The following is a 19,185-nucleotide window of genomic DNA, read 5'->3' as shown; positions in this document are numbered from 1 at the left end:
AATTAAAGTGTCACTGCTTTGCACTAGACCTATTCGGATTAAATGACTTCTCAGATCAAAACTCATCAACATACTACGATACCAACAGAGACTTAAAAATTTGATTACTGGTAAACTCCAAGATACATTATCATGCGACCATGATCCAGATAGTTTCTTTCCTTTATAAATGTAAAACTCCTTGTCCTACATTACAGATAACCCTAATTTGGGAGCATAACTATAAGGAAAAATTGAAAACTCGAATCTTTACATGTGAACATGTAAACCACAATTACATTGTAAGGGAAAGTTGTAGTTTAGGACGATTCGGTTGAGGTTCAACTACTTCAATGTGCACACGAACAGAACTCAATACTTTGAACGTCCGACTTCCATCACTAGAGCGTATTATCTGGTTCTCATCATCTACTACCCACATTCCATCGACTGCGGTTTGCTTGGCTTCTTTCCCAACAAGGTATACTGGCCCTTCGATTCCGTACCTGCAACATTATTTCGATGATCGGTGAGCGTCGAGATATAAACAGACAACATTTTCAGTACACTATGCGTGTACTACTATCTCAAAAACATTTATCAACGAACTGGAAACAACTTAGAACAACCCCAAACTTCAAATGCAGATCATTATCCAGAAAACGATCATTATACTCCAGAACGTATACATATTACAAAAGGCGAACCGCTCCAAATAATTAAGCACGAAAAGCAAACAAGCTTGAGCGAGAAGAATCTTACTTGGGGACAAAAACTATGAAACCGTTTGATCGTATTTTTACGATTCTGGCCTCCTCATCAGTTGGCCTGGAGATATCAACATGTACCCAATCGGTGAAAAAAAGGGGAAGATTCACGACTCGCAATCTGAAAATCAAATTGCAGATAAACCACTAATGTCTGATGACAGAAAAACTCACCGCTTTTTGAAAAAGATAACTGTGTGAAGCTCAACAGATGCCCGACCTGCCATTTGAGCATTGCGGTGCCGGTAGTTTAAATCTGTACAAATCAGTAGGAAAGTCCATCAGTTAAAACAGCCAACTGCAGCCAGTCAGAATGTTGCACAATGTTCTTACAAAAACTACACAATAAGGTGCACAACACATTCTTGAAAAATGGAACAAAAACAAATGCAAAAAGATATCACGCAAGAGGAATGAAGTCCATACTATCAGAAAGGCTTGTAAGAGCTGAAGCATCTCTTAATTTTTCTGGTAGGGTGTTCAAACCCAAAGCTGCAGCAAGCAGTCTGTGAACTATTACATCTGCAAGTGAATATTCACATGGTTAATTGGTTTTACAACCTGCAGAAAGCATTTAGATGTACGAACACACCATGTAACTCAAAGAAAAATACGACGTTTGACCCACTCGAGTTGCAGCAATATACTAGACTGCCTACGATTCACCTTCGGCTGTGTCTCTTGCAGTAAACCGTCAATGAGCACAAACCTCCAATCAATTTCCTGAAGAAAAGAATAAAATGCAGAGCTAGAGTACCGGCATATCTACGAATCGGAGAAGTAAAATGTGTATACAAGGGTGCAGCAAGTCCATAATGAAGATATTCCGGATAGCTCAGTTCTCCACTGCAGAAGTACACAGCCTGTTCGAGAGGTATCGAAATGAAACATAGTCAAAAGATAATACTGGATCGAAGGATAACGGAGCAGAAAGGTTTCAAGCCCGTCTTGAACAAGTTTTTAAAGAAGGTCAATTTTCTACTCTGCAAAAACACACGTCCACCCCTTCATAACAATCCAGAACTATGAACAAGGTCAAAGGCACTAACCTGTGTCATACACCGAGTTGCCATGATTCGAATGAGCTTGTTGAAGTAAGGGTCGTCACCCTGCATGTAGGAAAAAGATCAATATCAGAAAACATCGAATAAATTTATTGGCTCTTCGCAAGGTCTACTACAAAGCAACAGGACATGAGTAAAAATAATCCAGACTTACCACAGCATGATCTAAGGCATCAGCAAGTGCCTTGGATGACGATATGTCCAAAGTCACTCCAACAGCGGCTGCTGTCCGTAACAAGGGTTCGAACATCTGAGGAGTGGGCTCTGGATGCCGCCTGTAAATTCAATACTCATTGATCAACGTCGCTTGCGCTATTCGCAGTGCTGCCGGCAAACATATCCAGGAGTAGTGTGGAACAGAAAAGACTGATTCACTAAGATACAAATACATCCTTACGGTGTTTTCTTTACATACTTTAATGCAACATCAAAGATTTTAGCAACTTAATGAAGTGCATACTTACTACGGAAAATATCAAAGATGTCCCGGAGTAATTGTAATCAATATCTGATGAACTACTCGTTGCCACATACCTTAGCAGAGAGCAAGAGGGAAAATGCTCCAATATCTTTGCAGCTACAGACATGTTGGCAGCAAGCATAAACTCCTCGACCATCTGATTGGCTTCTCGGACTTGATACATACCTGGATATCGGATTGCAAGTTAATTTTACCAAAGTGCTTTAGAGGAAAAAGTACACTAATAATGTTCCCACAAGCTAAATGACCAGTCAAGTACTATCGGCTAAACCATTTTGGAAAGGAACGAGAAACCCTTACCAACATCAAGTGGGTCATGTGTTTCTGTATCGATTTCAAACTTGACTTCAGGCGATGCGAGGGTTAAAGCTCCACGCTCAATACGTCTTAATCTCATGATCTGTTAAACCACAATGCATGTCAAATACACTTTAGTAATAGTGCTTAAATAATGCTAGTGCACCACCCTCTTAAACAAGGCGTATCCAATGTCACACTAACTTCTGAATACTATATGAAGGATCTACTACTATATCCCTACTATTCAACCACATGCTGGAGCAAGAGAAACGTTAACCGTGATGTCGAGGTGATTGAAATTTCCTCAGAAAAACGCCAAAATCTACAAAACCAGATGTACAAAACCAAATAATTTTATAAACAAAAAATAATTCACTACTAATCAATATTGATACGTGCCTTGGCTAATCTATTCATGTTTCGAAGATCCGTAGTTAATCCATCTGTAAGACGACTGCCACATGCCACAAGGAAAAAGATCAATAATCGTCATTGTGGTCACGCTGAGAATCTTGTGAGATGGAAGCTAAGTGCAACCGAACTCATTTTAAAATTTCATATGATCTCCAAATTAGCGATACAAGGAGGTTTGTGTTAATGTGCGTCAAAATCCAAAGCATAAAGAAAGATAAGTAAGCAAAAGTTACCTGTCATCCATGCGAGTTTGAGCTTCGAGGTACGACATAGCAGCGCATGACTTGATCACACTCTTCGTAAACCTCACAGACTCGATTTCTGCTTCCGAGTTCATCACCTAGTAGTTGCACAAAAAACAATTAATATCCTTAGGTACAGATTTCGGACACTACAACAAGGACAGATAAAGAGTCAGGAATTTGAAAATTGAAAATAAAGCAGCGAGTTCCAGCTCATCAATCCAGCTCATCAATCACAAATTTGACAAAACATTGCTCCTAGGATGTCACAGTAGGATTTAAAACAAACCCAAATACAAGAAAAGGCGAGCCTTTCGACATCAGCTCGAAGAGAACATATATCTGCAAAGAACAACACCATACCATCTAGAATGTGAGCTAGTTTTTATTTTTATGTGTGTGTATATATATATATATATATATATATATATATATATTTTCCCAGAAAAAAACTATGCATATCACGCTGAAAATGGAGGTTGCAACAAAATGGTTGCTGGTATTTCTGCTTCGTGATAAAACCTTCAGTCAAAGGTTTTGGGAGCATATCAATGCGCCTTTCCACCAAGTATACTGATGTGCCCCGCTGTGATGCTTCCTCATCCAGTGGCAAGTTTGGGAGCACAAAATTGGTGACGTCTGCGATGTCTGTGATGCGCCGACTTTTTGATCAAGGAAGTTCCTATTATTTATGTCCCTATCAATCCCTGAAAATGTAACAGAAAAGGAGAGGGCAAAGGCAAAGAAAGTATAACAAAAATCAATGAAAAACCAATCATATGGAGATACGGACTCCAACTTCGTAATGACCATCAGGCAGTAGTGTACAGTGAAGCGCATCATCAATATCCCTGCAGCCTGCAAAACGGTAAATAATATAAGATACATTGTGCTGCTTTGTAAATAATTGAACAACTAATCACAAGGAAAACATTCTTACCAAGAGGATCGACGCTGAAAACACGTATATGACGCAAATCTTGGCGCTGGTTATTCAAGTGCTCCTGTTCTGAGAAGGACCACGGAAGTGGTGGAAGGCATGCCAACACTGCTTCGGAGAAGGGTCGACTATTAATGTCATTTTCTAAGAGAAGTACCTGCAGGAACCAAATGATGTCATGATCGACACGATTCAACTTCCTTATCCATCAGAAATGACCATGATCTCTAAGCAAGGCCCCAATACACCAAAAAGAGGTTCATACACTTCAAGAGAAACATTGCAGACTTACATCACTTTCTGTTGCACGGTCTCCAATTTCTCCAATAGTCCGCACATAATGTCCATTAGGATACCTTGATGTGGGCTCCCAGGAATCCACTGATACCATAATACGCTTGTCAATGAGATTGGCCAGCTGACGGGTCTGAATGCGAATTTTCGGGATCCTACGGTCAGCCGAAACAAACAATGCTTGCACAGTGCCTCCACTACCTCCAGGCATCTTCATTGGTTCTATAGAGCCACAATATCTGGCAAATAAAGAAGTACAGTGATTAGATGCGATCAAACACGCGTGGATTCTTTTAACTTCGACCGTAGGAAGAAAAAATTTAAGGATCCTTACTGACGCCAGTTGCGCTTGATGATACCAACAACTCGTCCAGTGGGTCGACTTGGAGCAGACTTGCCATCCACGGCGTCAACCCTTAGATTTCTAGGAGCATCATCAGCACTTGCGGGGACCAAGCCGACCGGCTCTTCTTCTTCCTCGTCTGCAGAATGATTATTCTCAGTTAAACTCCAATTATCAATTCATAAACATCAACCATCACAACCAAAACAGATATGTACTTACCGTCTCTATCTGCGATCTTCCCTGCTTCACTTCCAGCCCAGGAAGATTGGGGCAATAGCTCAACGGCAACAACGTCACCATCAAAGGCACGATTCATATCTTGTCTGCCTAGAATCAAAATCTCGCTCCCAACACTTTCACTTCCAACATACGCTTCGAAAGGATTGTAACGATTTACCCGTAACTTTCCCTGGTGGAATCTTCCGTTGTGTAGACCAGCTGCAATCTCTGACATAACTTTGTGCTGTCATCGACCCATGCAAATTAACATCAGTATAAAAAAAGATTAGGTGATACATAATCAATGCTTCCAGCCAATTAATACACAACCATTAGGAACGAGATACAAACACCTTTGTATTTGGTACTAATTTTAATTATTATTCGATCGTACTTTTTAAAAGAGTACCCCTTAAAATGTTTAAATGTACCTCTCCATAAACAACTGCCTTCTTGTTCGGGCGTATGTCGTCCGTGTCAACATCCATGGCATCATTTCGTGCGACCAGGTCCAACAATTCAGGTTTCCCTAATGACTGGACATATGAATCAACTGCAGAATAAAACACCCAATGAGGTAGTCCATCCTCGCTTAGAAGTATGACACTAGGGTCATCTACACTTGTTAAGCGATCGGTCAAACTTACTTTCGGTAAACAGTCGTACAATAAAAAAAAGGGAAAAAGCCAAGCATCAGAACAGGCTCCTTCGGTCGCTATGATCTTGGAAGCCAAAATAAGTCGGAAGTAGTGATATTCACGTATTCAACTGTACTTATCGACTCAAGAACAGATGAGGTGATCCTGTATAACGGCACCTAGAATATTGAGTGGAGACAAAGCCAAACGTACTTATCACTTCCCAACACAAGAAGCTGATAAAGCAGTTATTAAAATAGAAGTCAATTTACCTGTCTCAGCCACAATACCATCCTCACGCGCTTTTCTTCTGTTGTCATTATCATTTGTAATCAATACTACCTTCGCAGCTCCAAGGTGATGCTGGTACCATTGACTCGCCACTCTAATGGCTACAAATTAATGTTAAGCCAAGAATTAGTAATACTTCTAAAACCTCAGCATACGCACCTAACAACTCGAACAAACTCGAGCTCCATGCAAGCTCAAAAACGATAATGGAAAAAGAGTGTTCAAAATATCATACCACGATCATTTCGATCGTTTGGCGTCTCGTTAGCCAAGGATTTTACGTAGGTATCTCTACAGGCATGCAAAAGAGATGGTCAGTACGACCATAATCATAATCAAAAAATGTAGTTTTCGGGTCGTTGGAGCAGAAGTACGTAGCTTTCATGAATCTGGATAGCATACGCAAGTGTACAATTACGGTTTCAGGAATCATACTTGTGATTTTCGTTGGAAAACACAAAAAAGTGACGCAGTGGGTTGTCGATAACAGCTCGGAGGCGATTATATGTACTCAGGTTTTTATTCTTCACTTCTTCCAAGACCACCGAAAGGACCACTACATCATTCATGATTTCATTCTCCAACAAATCCATCTGATGCAAGTACGAAAGAAAATAAGTTTGGGCAATTTTAATCTAATTTCGAAACTATACAGTTTTCTGTCATTCTCATCAATGTTAGAACGAGGTATTCTCCTTGAAGAGGACCTGATGAAGAGCAACATTGGTATCAATCACAATTATGTTGCGGGCAGTCTCTCTCAACTTCGCCCTGGATTTATCACACGTTGCGCAGAACAGGGCTCCGCACGCTATATCATCTCGTAAATAGTGCTCCCGAACCACCTGCATGTAAATTAAAATTCACTACATTAAACTTATCGACTAAAACCCTTCAATCGTAAAACACAGCAATCAGTCCCTCAACCTAAACTACATCGACCAGCTGCTGTACCTCATCATTTTTCTAGCCTTCCAATTGCAATAAATCGTTCAAGAGAAAATCTGAAAGTATGCTCAACTTTCACTCAGCAGCTGAGTAATCCCGAAACCCTAAAAGCCAAAAATCCCCAAACACTACGCCCAAGAGAAAGAAATCGTTGCTTCATCAGCAAACCTGCCTTCACAACTTTGCCATGACGAGTTTTCCGAACGAAAGACTTGTTGGATAGCATTGTAACAGCAGAGCGCTACACTAAGCACCAGAAACCTAATCACAAAAACCCGAAGAAAATGCGCAAATACACGCCACTACACGATTCGGGGACAAAGGTCCAACAAAGGAGCTCAAACGAACTCCACGCGATAGATAGAATTTAAATCAAGCCTTCGAATCATGTGATTCTCGAACAAACTCTATAGCTCTCTGTTGGGACGGCGTTCAAGAGTGAAAGGGCTCTGACACACTTCGGAGAAGAGAGTTTGCAACAGAAGGTTTCATGACTCGTTCGTTCAATACTTGACTTCTACGACAGAGAGCATTTGCTCAACGTTTCCAGGATGAAAGCTGCTGTGCGAGAATGTTGAGCGGCTATTGTTGCGGACAAATTCAGCCTCAGTCAAGCACAGTCAGTAAAGTAAAAGAGCTTGCAGCTAATGGAATGGAATGGAGCGAGCGAGGGAGCGAGGGAGGATACACTAATCCTCACAAACCCCGCGAGAGAGAAGGAGATTCTGAGGAATTGCAAAACCCTAATTCAGTCATGTCTCTTCTTATTTATTTATGTCACCATGTGGTTGTTGGTTATATGGCCTTTGCTTTCAAACATTGTTGTCTAATATTTGCATTGCTTTTGGCTACCCAAATACACACTTCAATTGTTGTATGTAGTAAAATTTCATAATTCAAAGTCTACAAAAATCATTGAAATTATTGGATTTTTCAAAAAAAAAAAAAAAAAAAAATGTAAAAGTTACAAGATAACAATGAGTAAGTATACAAGAATAATTGTAATTTTAGTTGTATGTTTATATGAATCTTAATTACAAGACTTCATATTTATTTTTAAATTTCTATTAAAACTTGTTATATATTTTAATAAAATTTAATTTAAAATAATTATGTTTGTACAAAAGGTTTTTAGAACACTCTTACTACTTTAAAATAACACTCTTACTACTTTTAAAAAAATAAAAAATCACATAAGTAAATTATAAAAATAAAACATGTTAGAAATTTTTAACATGTAAAAATATGAATCAGAGGATCTTTTCTTTTAAGAATTAAAAAAAATAAGTTACTAAGATTTTAGAACACATTGTATACACATTATTATTTCCTTGTGATTTTTGTGGATTGCTACAATATGGATGAAAATCACAAAATAATGTAGTTGAAGTATGGACCTCACTAATAGTGACATTTGCATATATGCAATCTAGTAGAATAACAATGTTTATGTAAAAATGTGTGATTTATCAATTAAGAAAGAATGATGTCATCAAAGGAATGTTTATATATTGCTACCACCATACTAAAAATATCCATGAGATAACAACAAAAAAATGGAAGATTAATTTGGATGGTGATTAAATGAATAATAATTCTATTAAATGTACTTAATTTATAGAATGAAACAGTGACATCTTGAAAACTTCAATGCGAATAGAAACTAATTTGTGAACTTGAATATTGTACCTCATGGTGTTAGATAATGATATTTTTCTATTATATTTTGAATTAAAAAAACATATGATTATGATACTAATTTGGTGCTAATATGTTTTTATTTGTAATATGTGAAAGTTTATAGATACATAAATGTACATAAGTTTTATTAGTAGTATTTCTAAGAGTTATAATATCTTTACATGTAAATATTTAGGAAATTTAATGAATCAAATAAAAACCATGAATGAAAAATTGTATGTGATATTATTTAGATGGCATCAATTTACTTTTCATATTGGAAAATATAGATTTAAAAAATAACAATTCAAGTTTTCATAAGTATGCACATATATATATATATATATATAAAGGAGAATGTTAAATAGACCTAGGTTTTTACTAAATTGACCCTTCCATCTCAACTATCATGAAGAAAGAGAGAGAAAAAAAAAAAAAAGAAAAAAAAAAAGACTTCTAGATTCATTTCTCTACTACTAGATCTAAAACCAATGAAAACCAACCACATTAATTATAATTGCAATATTCATCATTATATGTAGGTAAATTTAGTAAAAACTTAGGTCTGTTTAACATTCTCCTTTATATATATATATATATATATATTCATACATACATATATTCATTTAAGAATTGCACTATTTAAAATTAAAATAAGATATATCAAAAGCATTATACTTCAATATCAAACTACCAAGAATATTGAAAGTTTTTAACAAGTGAATTAGATTGAGTTATCACAAACAAAAAATATAATTTTTAGATTTGATTAGTTAATTAATTAAAATAAATACCTATTACTATATTTGTGTAATATCAATTAAAAGTATAGGATGACACAAAAGCATTAAAATATGTTTACAAGAGATATAAAAATACTGCTATTATGAAATTTAAAAAGAATCAACAAAATATAATAGTGGTTAATTTTAAGAAAACAACATGTAATCCAAAAATGTATTAGTTTGGACAAAAGATTGTTGCAAATTATTCTTGGAAATATTTGAATTTTATAATTTAAAATTTATATTTTTACATGGTAAGAAAATAAATACAAAATATTTAATTTTTTGAATAATTAATCAAACATATTTAAAACATATTTTTGAAACTATCGTATCTCAATGAATGTACCATCTATAATATAGAAATGTGCAAAAAATTCTTTATCATATCAATAAAATTTAAGAAATTAGATTGTGGAGACATCATATTGATTTTTGATTTAAAAAAAATAAAAAACATGAAAAGTTAAAAATCTCAAAGCCCACCACATCCCCAATCTTGACACAGAACCTGAATGTACACAGGAATCCGATGTGCACCCACACTGGAAGAGCAACAATGAACCGCAACAAAGTCGAGGTCGTGTTGTAATTAGAGCAATAAACAACAAAAATAGAAAAAAAAAAAAAAAAAAAAAAAAATCCACACACACACACACACATTGCTTTGTTTTACACTATACTAATGCACTACACATGGAGATGGTGGCATCAGATCACAGAGGTACCTACAAGGGAAGAGAGGCGAAGAAAAAAACAAAACAAAACAAAAAGGGGGAGGAGAAGCATGTACCCATCTCTCAAGGCCTTAGTCCATCTACAACATCTGGACTGGAATGACCAGTCTGCCGCAAAAAGACTTTCTATTCGGGTTAATTCCCCTAGAGCACAGGCCGAGAATGGAAACACAACACATGTGTCCACATTGCTTCACAGGTTGCTGATTTTCTACCACATTGATCCATGTGTGGGGGTGTGTGTGAGAGTGTGTGTAGATTCATCTTTCTACAAGGGGAATAATTTCTTACTCCAACAATGATGTCCATGCTTCTTTCCGATTCAGCGACGGTGAAATCTCAAAAAGTGTCACTTCTGGTGACTCCGGCATGGTTAGCCTCTGCATATCGTCTTCGGTGAGGCTCCTCAGAACATGCACATCCTCGGGCTTGTCTTCACCCAAGGTGGTGGAGCTTGCAATGGAATGATCCGAATCCAGCACTGTCTCTGAGATGTCCCCATGGCATGCCAGCTCTGTCCACAGATCCCTGGAAAACGCGCTGGAGTCGGTCATGGTGCTGGAATTGCTGTTAGTTTTCAGCGATGGAGGGAGTTGCATGTCACCCTCGTCCATTTTGAAGTCGAAGAGGTCGAACTCTTTCCCTAATAGGTCGTTGCAGTCCATAGGTTCCTGAGGCTCCTGCAGAAGAGGTGGGAAACTGGGTTCTGCTGAGAGTTGCAGTTCCTGAACAGGTTCCGGCTTTGGATGTCGTGGCAAAGGCTCGAGAAGGTCGTAAGAAAGCGCTACCTCTGCAGCCTGATGCTGCGATAACGAGGTTGCAGTGTCCAAAGTTGCGGATGGGTCTGGGTCGGTAAAAGACGCTGCACTGTTGTTTGGTTTCCCAGTGTGCTTGGCAGGAGTTCGTTTGGCCGTCACTCTCTCACTTTTAGCAGAACTTCGGTCATCTGCCGAAACACACAAATAGAAAATGTATAACCAACACTTAACATTCAAAGACGCTGTTACAGTCTTCCACAAATAAACCAGGCGAAATCCTGGATGACAATTGGCCATAAAAAAACAAGCTAGGAATTCTATCACAGCGATGCCCATGTCGTCGGAAAGATCTTCTTCGACCACACGTGAGAGAAAGAGCACATTTCATTTCTGAACACAAAGCAATCGAAAGACGAGGAATCGTATGATGAAAAAAATTGTTGACCTGAAATTGCAATCTCAGCAGAGGAAGCTGACGTTGCCGAGGTGGACGCGGTGCCTGCAACAGGGCTGGCTGTTTCACCAGGAAGGTTGAGAAGAGCATTAGAGCCGTAGAGAACCCTAGCAGCGGAGTCATAGGCAAGAGCTGCAATTTCCGCTGTAGGATATGTCCCCAGCCAAAGCCGTGAACCACGATTTGGCTCCCGGATTTCGGCCACCCACTTCCCCCAAGTGCGTTGCCTTACACCTCTGTAGTTACACATGGCATTCTCAGGCCCACCCTTTCCCTTCATGCATCCTTTCTTGGAGCCTCTGGCGGGGGCCTTGCGAATTATTTTCCTGGGTCCATTGCTGTCATCAGCTTGGTTCGCTCCTGCCTTCCCTCCAATGCCGTTGTTCCGGCTAGCCCACCACGCAAGCGTTTCTGCTACAGAGCTGCCATGTTGCATACTGGCCGGAACGTTGTGTGAGCGCTTGCGCCGCCGTCCTCGTGTGATAGTAATGTTTCGCAGCGCAAGCTGCGACGGGTCCGACTTTATAGAATCCAGTATTCACCAACGTACCTTCCTCAGTCCAAGAACGCTGTTGTTGTATTCCTCAGGTTGTTTCTGACGTTGAGATTACAACCAAGAACGAACTGTTCTGACGACAAGAGCTAACGATCATCAACCGCAACTGTGTCCTGGAGTAACTTAAGCAAAAGTGACAATGTCAGTAACTTCAGCGCATCTGCAGTTCTGTTCAATTCAAACAACCCCCTCTCATCTTGAAACTACTCATCTACGGATACCAAACCGGGATTATGCAGAGAAGTGCCGTTATTTTCTCGCTTCAACTTCAAGTCTTTCACGAATGGAAACAAATGGAGAAAGGAACCATGTCCCGATCCATCATCTCTCCTACTGCTACCACTGATTCCAAGTCCGTGTCAGTTCCTAAACCAAGGGAATCGAGGATCAATCAACAACTAAACACACAACACGGGCATATAGCACAACCGTGGCGACCATGTCCATGACTGCAACCAGCACATGAATCCCGAAGCCCGACGTCAGTCTCGTGTGGATCCTGCTCGGATTTTTCCCATCTGAGAGCTACAAGCTGTCCTGAGCAGAGGAGCGCGAGACAAAGGAGGGCGTGACATGGACATGACCCACAAATCAAACCATGACATGGAAGAGACAAGAATAATTAATCTCATCAAGACATGTCGCAACCAGAGTTCGGCACCAAGAAAGAGGTGAGGGGATGATGAGGCGGGGTCTCAAAGCCACTCCACACCACTAGTTCCCGTTTTATTTATTTTCTTTTCTTTAATAGTTTGCCCCTATTTTTCCTGCCTTTCCATCGCCTCACACTCCCACCCCAACAGCAACAACGCAACACGTGAGACAACACACCTGACGTAGTGCAGTGAAGTCTCACCTGGTTTCTAATCAGGGAAGAAAGGGAAGCGGAGATCCTGGCATTGAACACACACACTGATTACCCATCAGGGGGCCACGAGAAGAAGAGGAGGTGGTGGTGGTGGGGCAGGACACCAACCTCGCATCCTCACAGTGATCTAGTGAAGCTCCACGCGGAGCTAACAACGCCCGCCAGAGGGAGAGAGCAGGGCAGGGACGCAGCCAGCCAGCCAGCAAGCAAAGCAAGCAAGGGGAAGTGATTGCGTGACATGGAGATTCAATTTCCTTGACTCAGATCGCAGTTGCTATGGTGATGAAGAAGAGGAAGACGCTGGGGTCCCGCCAGCTGGACAGAATGCCACGCAGGCATGCCAGTTGGCGGCACCGGGATCTCTTTTTCTGGGCCACGGGGGCCAGTTGTTCCAAGTTGCTTCATCCACCTCCTCCTTCACCTCCCTTCACACTCTCTCAGGCCCTTCCTTCTTTCCTTGTCAGCCCCACTTTCTTCCTTTGCTTGCTCAGCGCTGGTCTTCCTCTGCTCCTGCCCCCTTGTGATTCATTCTGGTTTTGCCCCTTTTTATGGGTGTTTAGTGTTTTTGCAAGGGGTGTAATTAGTGTGTTACTTGTGAGTTTTTTTTAAATTGTTTTTGTTTTTCGGGTGAGGTTAGAATCCTTGGGGGGGGGGGATTGTTGGAGTTGTGTTGGGTGTGGAGTTGTGATGCAGATTGCTCTTTGCTTGGTGGGACTTTTGATGCGTGCAACAACTGCATGCAAATCTATACATATACCATTTATATGCATAAAATTTAATAACATATTCAAATTCATTATGTTAAATCTTTTTCTTTTATATATAACATTATAGTATACTGGATTTTTTATTTTATTTTTCTTTTTTCTTTTGTCCTTTGAAAAACCATCGTATCATGCAAGCCTCTCAGAACTCTAATTTTAATCTTTACATTAACAATATATTGTTTCACTTGGAAATTTCTTAAAATTTATAGATTTCCTTGGTTATATTTTACTGTAGATTTATGATCTGTATTGAAGACAAGTGTTGATATAATAGTTGCATGTATTACATATAATGTATACACATGTAGTCATAGAGTGGCCCAAGATTTACTTAAAACAATAATAGGGATGATACCTACTCTATATTCAAGAATTATGGGATTTTGATGTTTGAAAAACCAAAACATTTTCATCATTTTCAATCATATAATATCATTTGAAGTAGCCATTGCGCTTCAGCTACTACAAATTATGTATCATTAATTACAAGTGGTTGAGTTGTAACACCACGAATAGCATTTAGATCAAGTTAAGTGGAATTGGAAACAAATGAATTTTGCATACAAAGTAAAGTTAATGCTTGGTCCAGTCAGTGGTGAATTCCATTTGGAAATAAAATAAAAATAAAGAATCATTCAAGTTCTGATTATGCATTAAGTTGGATTTTCATACATTTCATGCCACAATGATAATGTTATATTTTTATAGTTAACATTATTATTGTTATTGTATGATTGTGAAGTACGAGGTCTTTTTAGTTTTGGAGTTTAACGCTATACAGAAGTCAAAATTCATTTGACGCATTCATTTACAGTCTTCAAGTGGAATCCATGCATGGTAAAGAAACTTTGATTCACACCAATTGAACTCACAACCCTAAGGGTTTCAAACTTGTGTGTTGAGGTCTGAAATACATCAGCATACAATACCAGCGCACGAGGATCTCGCTCTAGTGATTACTCGAAAAATGTACTGTAATTCTCCTGGACTCTATCACTTACAATCTCTCAAACGCCCTGGTGCCCACCTGTCGACTGAGAACTTGAAAGGTCATATTGGTCATGTCTAATAACAACATACACAATGAAAAGGAAGTTTCAAGATAGTTGCAAGTTTATTCACCCAAAATGTGAACATGAAAGCATTTTGTAACCATCAGCACAGCAAGAAATGATGATGGTCCTGTGCAACCAACACTCATCTCAAATACTAGTGCTGCTGTGATGCTGTGGCACTACCTAGCCACTAGGCCTACGAGAGGCATGAAGATTGTTGTCTGTTCCACGCAGCAAGTTGTAACTCAAGATGAAAAGGTTAAAGTACTTGCTAAATGACACAATTCTGAAGATTTACGAGGATTTCACCGTGTCCTTTCTCGTGACATCAATGAGGTGGTAGAGATCGCCACGCCTTTGAGACTCAAGTGGCATATTTTGCCTGCAAAAGGAGGAGGAATAGGAAACCAAGTAAGCACCTTGACACTGGCACAGTGATGCTAAACAAGAAATACTGGATCATCTAGACTTGTGCCGATGTCAAGGTACGCGACCTGCGAGATAGAGTGGTCCAGAATTCACGAGGTCACCGCTTGGTCGATCAAGAGCCGAGCAATAAAAAGTACGCTGATTCAACGGCTGCCTTAGAACACATGCTCAATTTTGTTTTCTCCAAATACAAGTAGGTGCGTACCACATTAGGAGGGAAACGTTCCATTTCCTATATGGGAGAAATAAATAGTGGAACAAGAGTCCTACCTTCTTGTATCAAGTTGAGAATAGTCTATGTCTGCAAAGATGGTGGCTTCCTCGTGCTCAGTGGTAGCCAGAATTTCACCGAACTGTTACATGACACGATTAACACACGTCAGCAGCTTTCTGATCGCTTAGTTGTGTCCAACCTCTGGCGAAAATGTAGTTCGGTTTTATGTTTGGACATCACGAGTTTGAAAGCGCGCTACATGCCAACATGGCATATACAACTAATGAAAATGCAAGAATCAGAACACAATCGTCGTGTATTTGCAAATGTGAAGGAAAGACTCACGGGACCAACGACAGTAGAATGACCCCAAGCGATATACCCAGCTTCAGTATCTCGGGCTGGTGAACAAGTCACAACAAATATCTGTGGCAACATTGCCAATGATCGTCATAAAAACAAATCAAAAGTACCAACACCTAGGATCCTCCTGAAACTACTAAAAACTTAAGAACAAACAAAACAAATTGAGACTACGACACCTTCTAGGGTCCTGTTTTACTAAGCATCGTATCATAGATCTGATCTTAAAAAGAAGGGCATGCATTTAAGAAAGCACGAAATTGTACCTGGTTGTCCACAGCTCTGGGCCCCAAGAAAACAACATCCATGCATCAGCAGATCCACAGGATATCAGCTTACAGCCAAGACAGAAACAAACAAGTGTGTAATTACTAAATGAGGAAAAGCAACAAAGGAGGAGCATAACAAATGGAACAGGAAATTGGCAGTAGACCTAGCCTTCTGCAATAGTTCCCAATGAAGAGGACCGGTAGTCATGTTGAAAGCTCCTGGATAGCAAATGATATGCGCCCCTGTACATCCAAGGACTTAATGAAGGAACCTGCGATCGTAACACTCTACAGAGGATCCGGAATGCGTAGAAGAATAACTACAGGAGGTAGTGAGCATGAAGAAGTAAGAGTACCACGAGCAGAATATAGCATCGCCATCTCAGGAAAGCGAATATCATAGCAGATTCCAACTGCAATTCGGCCTACATCTGCACAGAAGGAGATGGGAATGTAGTAAGATCAACTAAAAAACTGATAAAACGGGCTTAGGATGTGTTCTCGTCTAGTCAATAACCCCAAAGCAATGGATGTTAATGGCTGTTATATCATCCTCTGAAAATGCTCACCCGTGTCAACAACACAAAGTCCTTCTCCAGGAGTTAACGTATCAGATTCTTTGAATGTAATTTTTCCGGGTATGTCAATATCAAACAGATGAATCTGATCACAACCAACCAAATCAATCAAGTTATTTCTCGGTCCAGAGCTTGAACCGCTAGGAGCGTGAACGAATTTGGATAGGCCTCTACGCTAGATAAAGTTCGATTCTACTCATCAAGTTTGATTACTTCTAGTCATGTGCGCTCTCTAAAAAGAATGAGCTAAATTGAGTTGAAAGCTGCATGAGATTTCAAAACCTTGCGAAACTTGGCCTTCAATTCCCCGTTCTTGTCAAAAACACAACAAGTGTTGTACAATTTTCCATCATTTCGCTCAGGAATCGATCCACCCACGATGGTGACTTTTTTCTTCCGTGCCACCTCGGAGAGCATGTGCGAGGATGGAGATGCTTCGAGTCCAGCATCGATGTCTTCTGCATATGTAGGGAAGCTATCATTCGAGTATGGACAGTTCCACATCTCCTGATACCACACAGCACACGGTAATTTATACGAGAAAATGTTACATACAGTAGAAAGCCCCATATTCGACAAAGTATGCACTCCTAATTATCCGCAAAGCAAATGACAACAAATCGACTTAAGTCAACTAAGCATACACCATACAGCAAAGAAAAATGATATCATATAGACCATACTAATCAAGTCCACATATTCTACAGCACACTCCTTAATGATATAGCCATACTCGGAACGTAATATAGTCGGCACTCTGATTCTAGAAGTCGATCATGCGTATTTCTCATAATTTACAACATCCTCAAAAGCGATGAACTCACAGGAAGGACAATCAGTTGAGCCCCGCTATCAGCTGCAGCCTCGATTTTCTGCCGGGCATGCGCTATGTTTGCCGCTTTGTCAGATGTTACAGAAAGCTGGCACACGGCAAGCTTGTACTGCGACGACCATAACCACACTAACTCAGCTCCCATGCTTGTTTGAATGCAGAAATTTAAACATGAATGCATCATCAACATGAGATTCACATTGAGCGATTTGAATGCACAAATACCTTTCCACCATTTGGGGCATTGGGTAGGGACTCCGAAGGTGGTTGCCTTGCCATATGGGGTTGAAAATCAGATGCCATGGCTACGATAGACCTGGTATAAGCTTTTCTTAGGTGCAAAGTCCGGGACACGGAATCAGTTAGATGTTGAAGAATTCCGGAGCTAGAATAGGACAAAGCTTGTTCCGAACTGCAAAGTAAGCTTCTGCTAAGACGACCAGGACTAGCAGCAGCAAGTTGAAGGCTCTGCGGTAGGCAGGGGTGTAAACAGCATGTGATGTAGCCTGGTACGTTGCCGATTAGTCGTGCCCTCATTTTACGATCTGCTTAGATTCTCCTACACATTCAGCCCCAAAATTCACACAATCTTACACACAATCGAGAAGTGTATCCAAGTTACATATGAACTACTAAATCCACCACGCTGTTAAGAATTCGAAAGTAGCCGATTAGACAAGAAACATCGCCACTTTTTATTCTTGACGAACTTCAGCACTCACATCCAACGCATTGCTGCCGATCACAAAGCAACCAATCCACAAAACCTACTGGCACCTGGACTTGCACAATTACATGGAAGCAAAAGTCACATTCAACTCGTCCTAACCCAGCAAGTAACCAATGCAGTTATGAACAACAAACATACGAACCATCCCCAAATTTCGGCTCCAGTGTCGCACAAGCTAAAATCACTTGCGGGGGAGGGGAATAAAAAACACATCCCAGGTCACGCGAAAAGAGCAAAGGCGACCCCTCAAAAATTTACCATAGTCACGGAGCACGAGTGTCCTTACACCAATTCAGCAGTGGTGATTACAACCCACAATTCGAAAAGCAAAACGACCCAACAAGTGAATACAGAGTGCACCCAAAGGTCACGCATGCAGTGTGCAGAGGAGCCCAGGATTGGGGAGGGACGCAAGAACCCTGAGTAGCAGGAGAAGAATAATAAAAAAAAAACTGTGAAAGCAGGACTGAAAAAAGGCAACGAACGAACAAAGGAAGGAAGGGATTGTTGTATACTAGATTGATGGGTCCCAGGGTCACACTTCCTGCCTGCCTGCCTGCCCAGCGCAACAATGCGATGATAGTTAAATCCCTCGCTCTCGCTCTCAAAGCTGTGGCTGATGACGTCTGGGCTGCGTCTCCCTTTCTTCTTCTTCTTCTCCACTGCAGCTTTTCGCCCGCTCCGCCGCAGTGTGAATGAGTCAACCTACACTGCGGTGTGAACGGAGTAGCCTAGCTTGCAGTGTGAATGTGTGACTCTCAAGTGCGGTGTGAACGCGGTAGCTAGTCTGGAATGCCTGAGGCTCATGTGGGTGTGGGACTTCCTTCCAAATAAGTTTAAGTTCGTTGCCTCTCATTCATTATTGGTGTAGACCCAACTTAATCCAAACTTCTAAATGTATACTCTCTCTCCTTGTCAGATGTGTGTTTTTTTCTCAAAATTAATTCTTGGTGATTGGACATATGCTGAACACTACATGAAATATCTAGATTACTATTGTTATTGTCTTGGGTTTGATGCCAAGTAAAATGTTTTATATTATCATTTAATAATATTTATTTATTTGAATAATTTTTGTATGCTGCATTCAACATCCATGTGTAATTTTGTTGCTAAGATAATAATCAAAATTAAAATGAAACATTTAGCAAGTACAAAACAATTACTGATGAATGACTTATTTGCAA

General features: G+C 40.1%; 3 protein-coding genes across 10 annotated transcripts; all 3 read right to left on the bottom strand.

The window, feature by feature from the left end:
* Positions 1-87: 87 nt before the first annotated feature.
* On the bottom strand, positions 88-7,655 carry LOC112293759 (exosome complex exonuclease RRP44 homolog A). 3 transcript variants are annotated; one of them, XM_024543566.3, is made up of 24 exons: positions 7,096-7,655; positions 6,683-6,820; positions 6,411-6,568; positions 6,211-6,266; positions 5,957-6,076; positions 5,478-5,599; positions 5,047-5,290; positions 4,816-4,963; positions 4,480-4,720; positions 4,188-4,344; positions 4,037-4,105; positions 3,770-3,895; positions 3,537-3,589; positions 3,239-3,345; positions 2,991-3,045; positions 2,592-2,691; positions 2,345-2,456; positions 1,965-2,085; positions 1,796-1,855; positions 1,504-1,609; positions 1,173-1,268; positions 921-1,002; positions 742-807; positions 88-485 (listed from the first exon to the last, which is right to left on the bottom strand). In XM_024543566.3, the coding sequence occupies exons 1-24, from the start codon at positions 7,147-7,149 to the stop codon at positions 275-277; spliced, it is 2,802 nt and encodes a 933-aa protein (XP_024399334.1). In that variant the 5' UTR covers positions 7,150-7,655; the 3' UTR covers positions 88-274. The 3 variants fall into 3 exon arrangements, with proteins under 3 accessions (XP_024399334.1, XP_090112905.1, XP_090112907.1); XM_090256779.1 differs by having other exon boundaries at positions 7,092-7,401; XM_090256781.1 differs by having other exon boundaries at positions 6,930-7,360.
* Positions 7,656-9,590: 1,935 nt separating this feature from the next.
* LOC112293289 (uncharacterized) lies at positions 9,591-12,989 on the bottom strand. Of its 3 annotated transcripts, none has more exons than XM_090256778.1 (3): positions 12,750-12,989; positions 11,329-12,015; positions 9,591-11,071 (listed from the first exon to the last, which is right to left on the bottom strand). In XM_090256778.1, exons 2-3 carry the CDS (start codon positions 11,771-11,773, stop codon positions 10,413-10,415), a joined length of 1,104 nt encoding a protein of 367 aa, XP_090112904.1. In that variant the 5' UTR covers positions 11,774-12,015; positions 12,750-12,989; the 3' UTR covers positions 9,591-10,412. The 3 variants fall into 3 exon arrangements, with proteins under 3 accessions (XP_090112904.1, XP_024398312.1, XP_090112903.1); XM_024542544.3 differs by having other exon boundaries at positions 11,329-12,006; XM_090256777.1 differs by lacking the exon at positions 12,750-12,989 and having other exon boundaries at positions 11,329-12,738.
* A 1,634-nt stretch (positions 12,990-14,623) lies between these two features.
* LOC112293059 (omega-amidase, chloroplastic) lies at positions 14,624-18,638 on the bottom strand. 4 transcript variants are annotated; one of them, XM_024542108.3, is made up of 11 exons: positions 18,514-18,638; positions 17,494-17,827; positions 17,261-17,377; positions 16,719-16,943; positions 16,428-16,521; positions 16,215-16,289; positions 16,023-16,101; positions 15,856-15,871; positions 15,572-15,652; positions 15,283-15,365; positions 14,624-14,965 (listed from the first exon to the last, which is right to left on the bottom strand). In XM_024542108.3, the coding sequence occupies exons 2-11, from the start codon at positions 17,803-17,805 to the stop codon at positions 14,878-14,880; spliced, it is 1,170 nt and encodes a 389-aa protein (XP_024397876.1). In that variant the 5' UTR covers positions 17,806-17,827; positions 18,514-18,638; the 3' UTR covers positions 14,624-14,877. The 4 variants fall into 4 exon arrangements, with proteins under 4 accessions (XP_024397876.1, XP_024397875.1, XP_024397878.1 ...); XM_024542107.3 differs by lacking the exon at positions 18,514-18,638 and adding an exon at positions 18,257-18,481; XM_024542110.3 differs by lacking the exon at positions 18,514-18,638 and adding an exon at positions 18,285-18,472.
* Positions 18,639-19,185: the final 547 nt, after the last annotated feature.

The sequence above is a fragment of the Physcomitrium patens genome, chromosome 16 (genome assembly GCF_059467195.1).
Source record: "Physcomitrium patens ecotype Gransden chromosome 16, ASM5946719v1, whole genome shotgun sequence".
Lineage (NCBI taxonomy): Eukaryota > Viridiplantae > Streptophyta > Bryopsida > Funariales > Funariaceae > Physcomitrium > Physcomitrium patens.
This window is presented reverse-complemented; position numbering and strand designations above follow the sequence as displayed.

Coding starts and splice junctions, on each gene's coding strand:
- LOC112293759 (XM_024543566.3), bottom strand. CDS start 7,149: ATGCTATCCAACAAGTCTTTCGTTCGGAAAACTCGTCATGGCAAAGTT. Junction 3,896..4,036: donor TCATTACGAAGTTGGAGTCC/GTATCTCCATAT, acceptor GGCGCATCACAG/ACATCGCAGACGTCACCAAT. Junction 808..920: donor GTTATCTTTTTCAAAAAGCG/GTGAGTTTTTCT, acceptor TGATATCTCCAG/GCCAACTGATGAGGAGGCCA.
- LOC112293289 (XM_090256778.1), bottom strand. CDS start 11,773: ATGCAACATGGCAGCTCTGTAGCAGAAACGCTTGCGTGGTGGGCTAGC. Junction 11,072..11,328: donor TGCTGAGATTGCAATTTCAG/GTCAACAATTTT, acceptor GTGTTTCGGCAG/ATGACCGAAGTTCTGCTAAA.
- LOC112293059 (XM_024542108.3), bottom strand. CDS start 17,805: ATGAGGGCACGACTAATCGGCAACGTACCAGGCTACATCACATGCTGT. Junction 17,378..17,493: donor ATGCCCCAAATGGTGGAAAG/GTATTTGTGCAT, acceptor TGGTCGTCGCAG/TACAAGCTTGCCGTGTGCCA. Junction 16,290..16,427: donor ACTTTGTGTTGTTGACACGG/GTGAGCATTTTC, acceptor CCTTCTGTGCAG/ATGTAGGCCGAATTGCAGTT.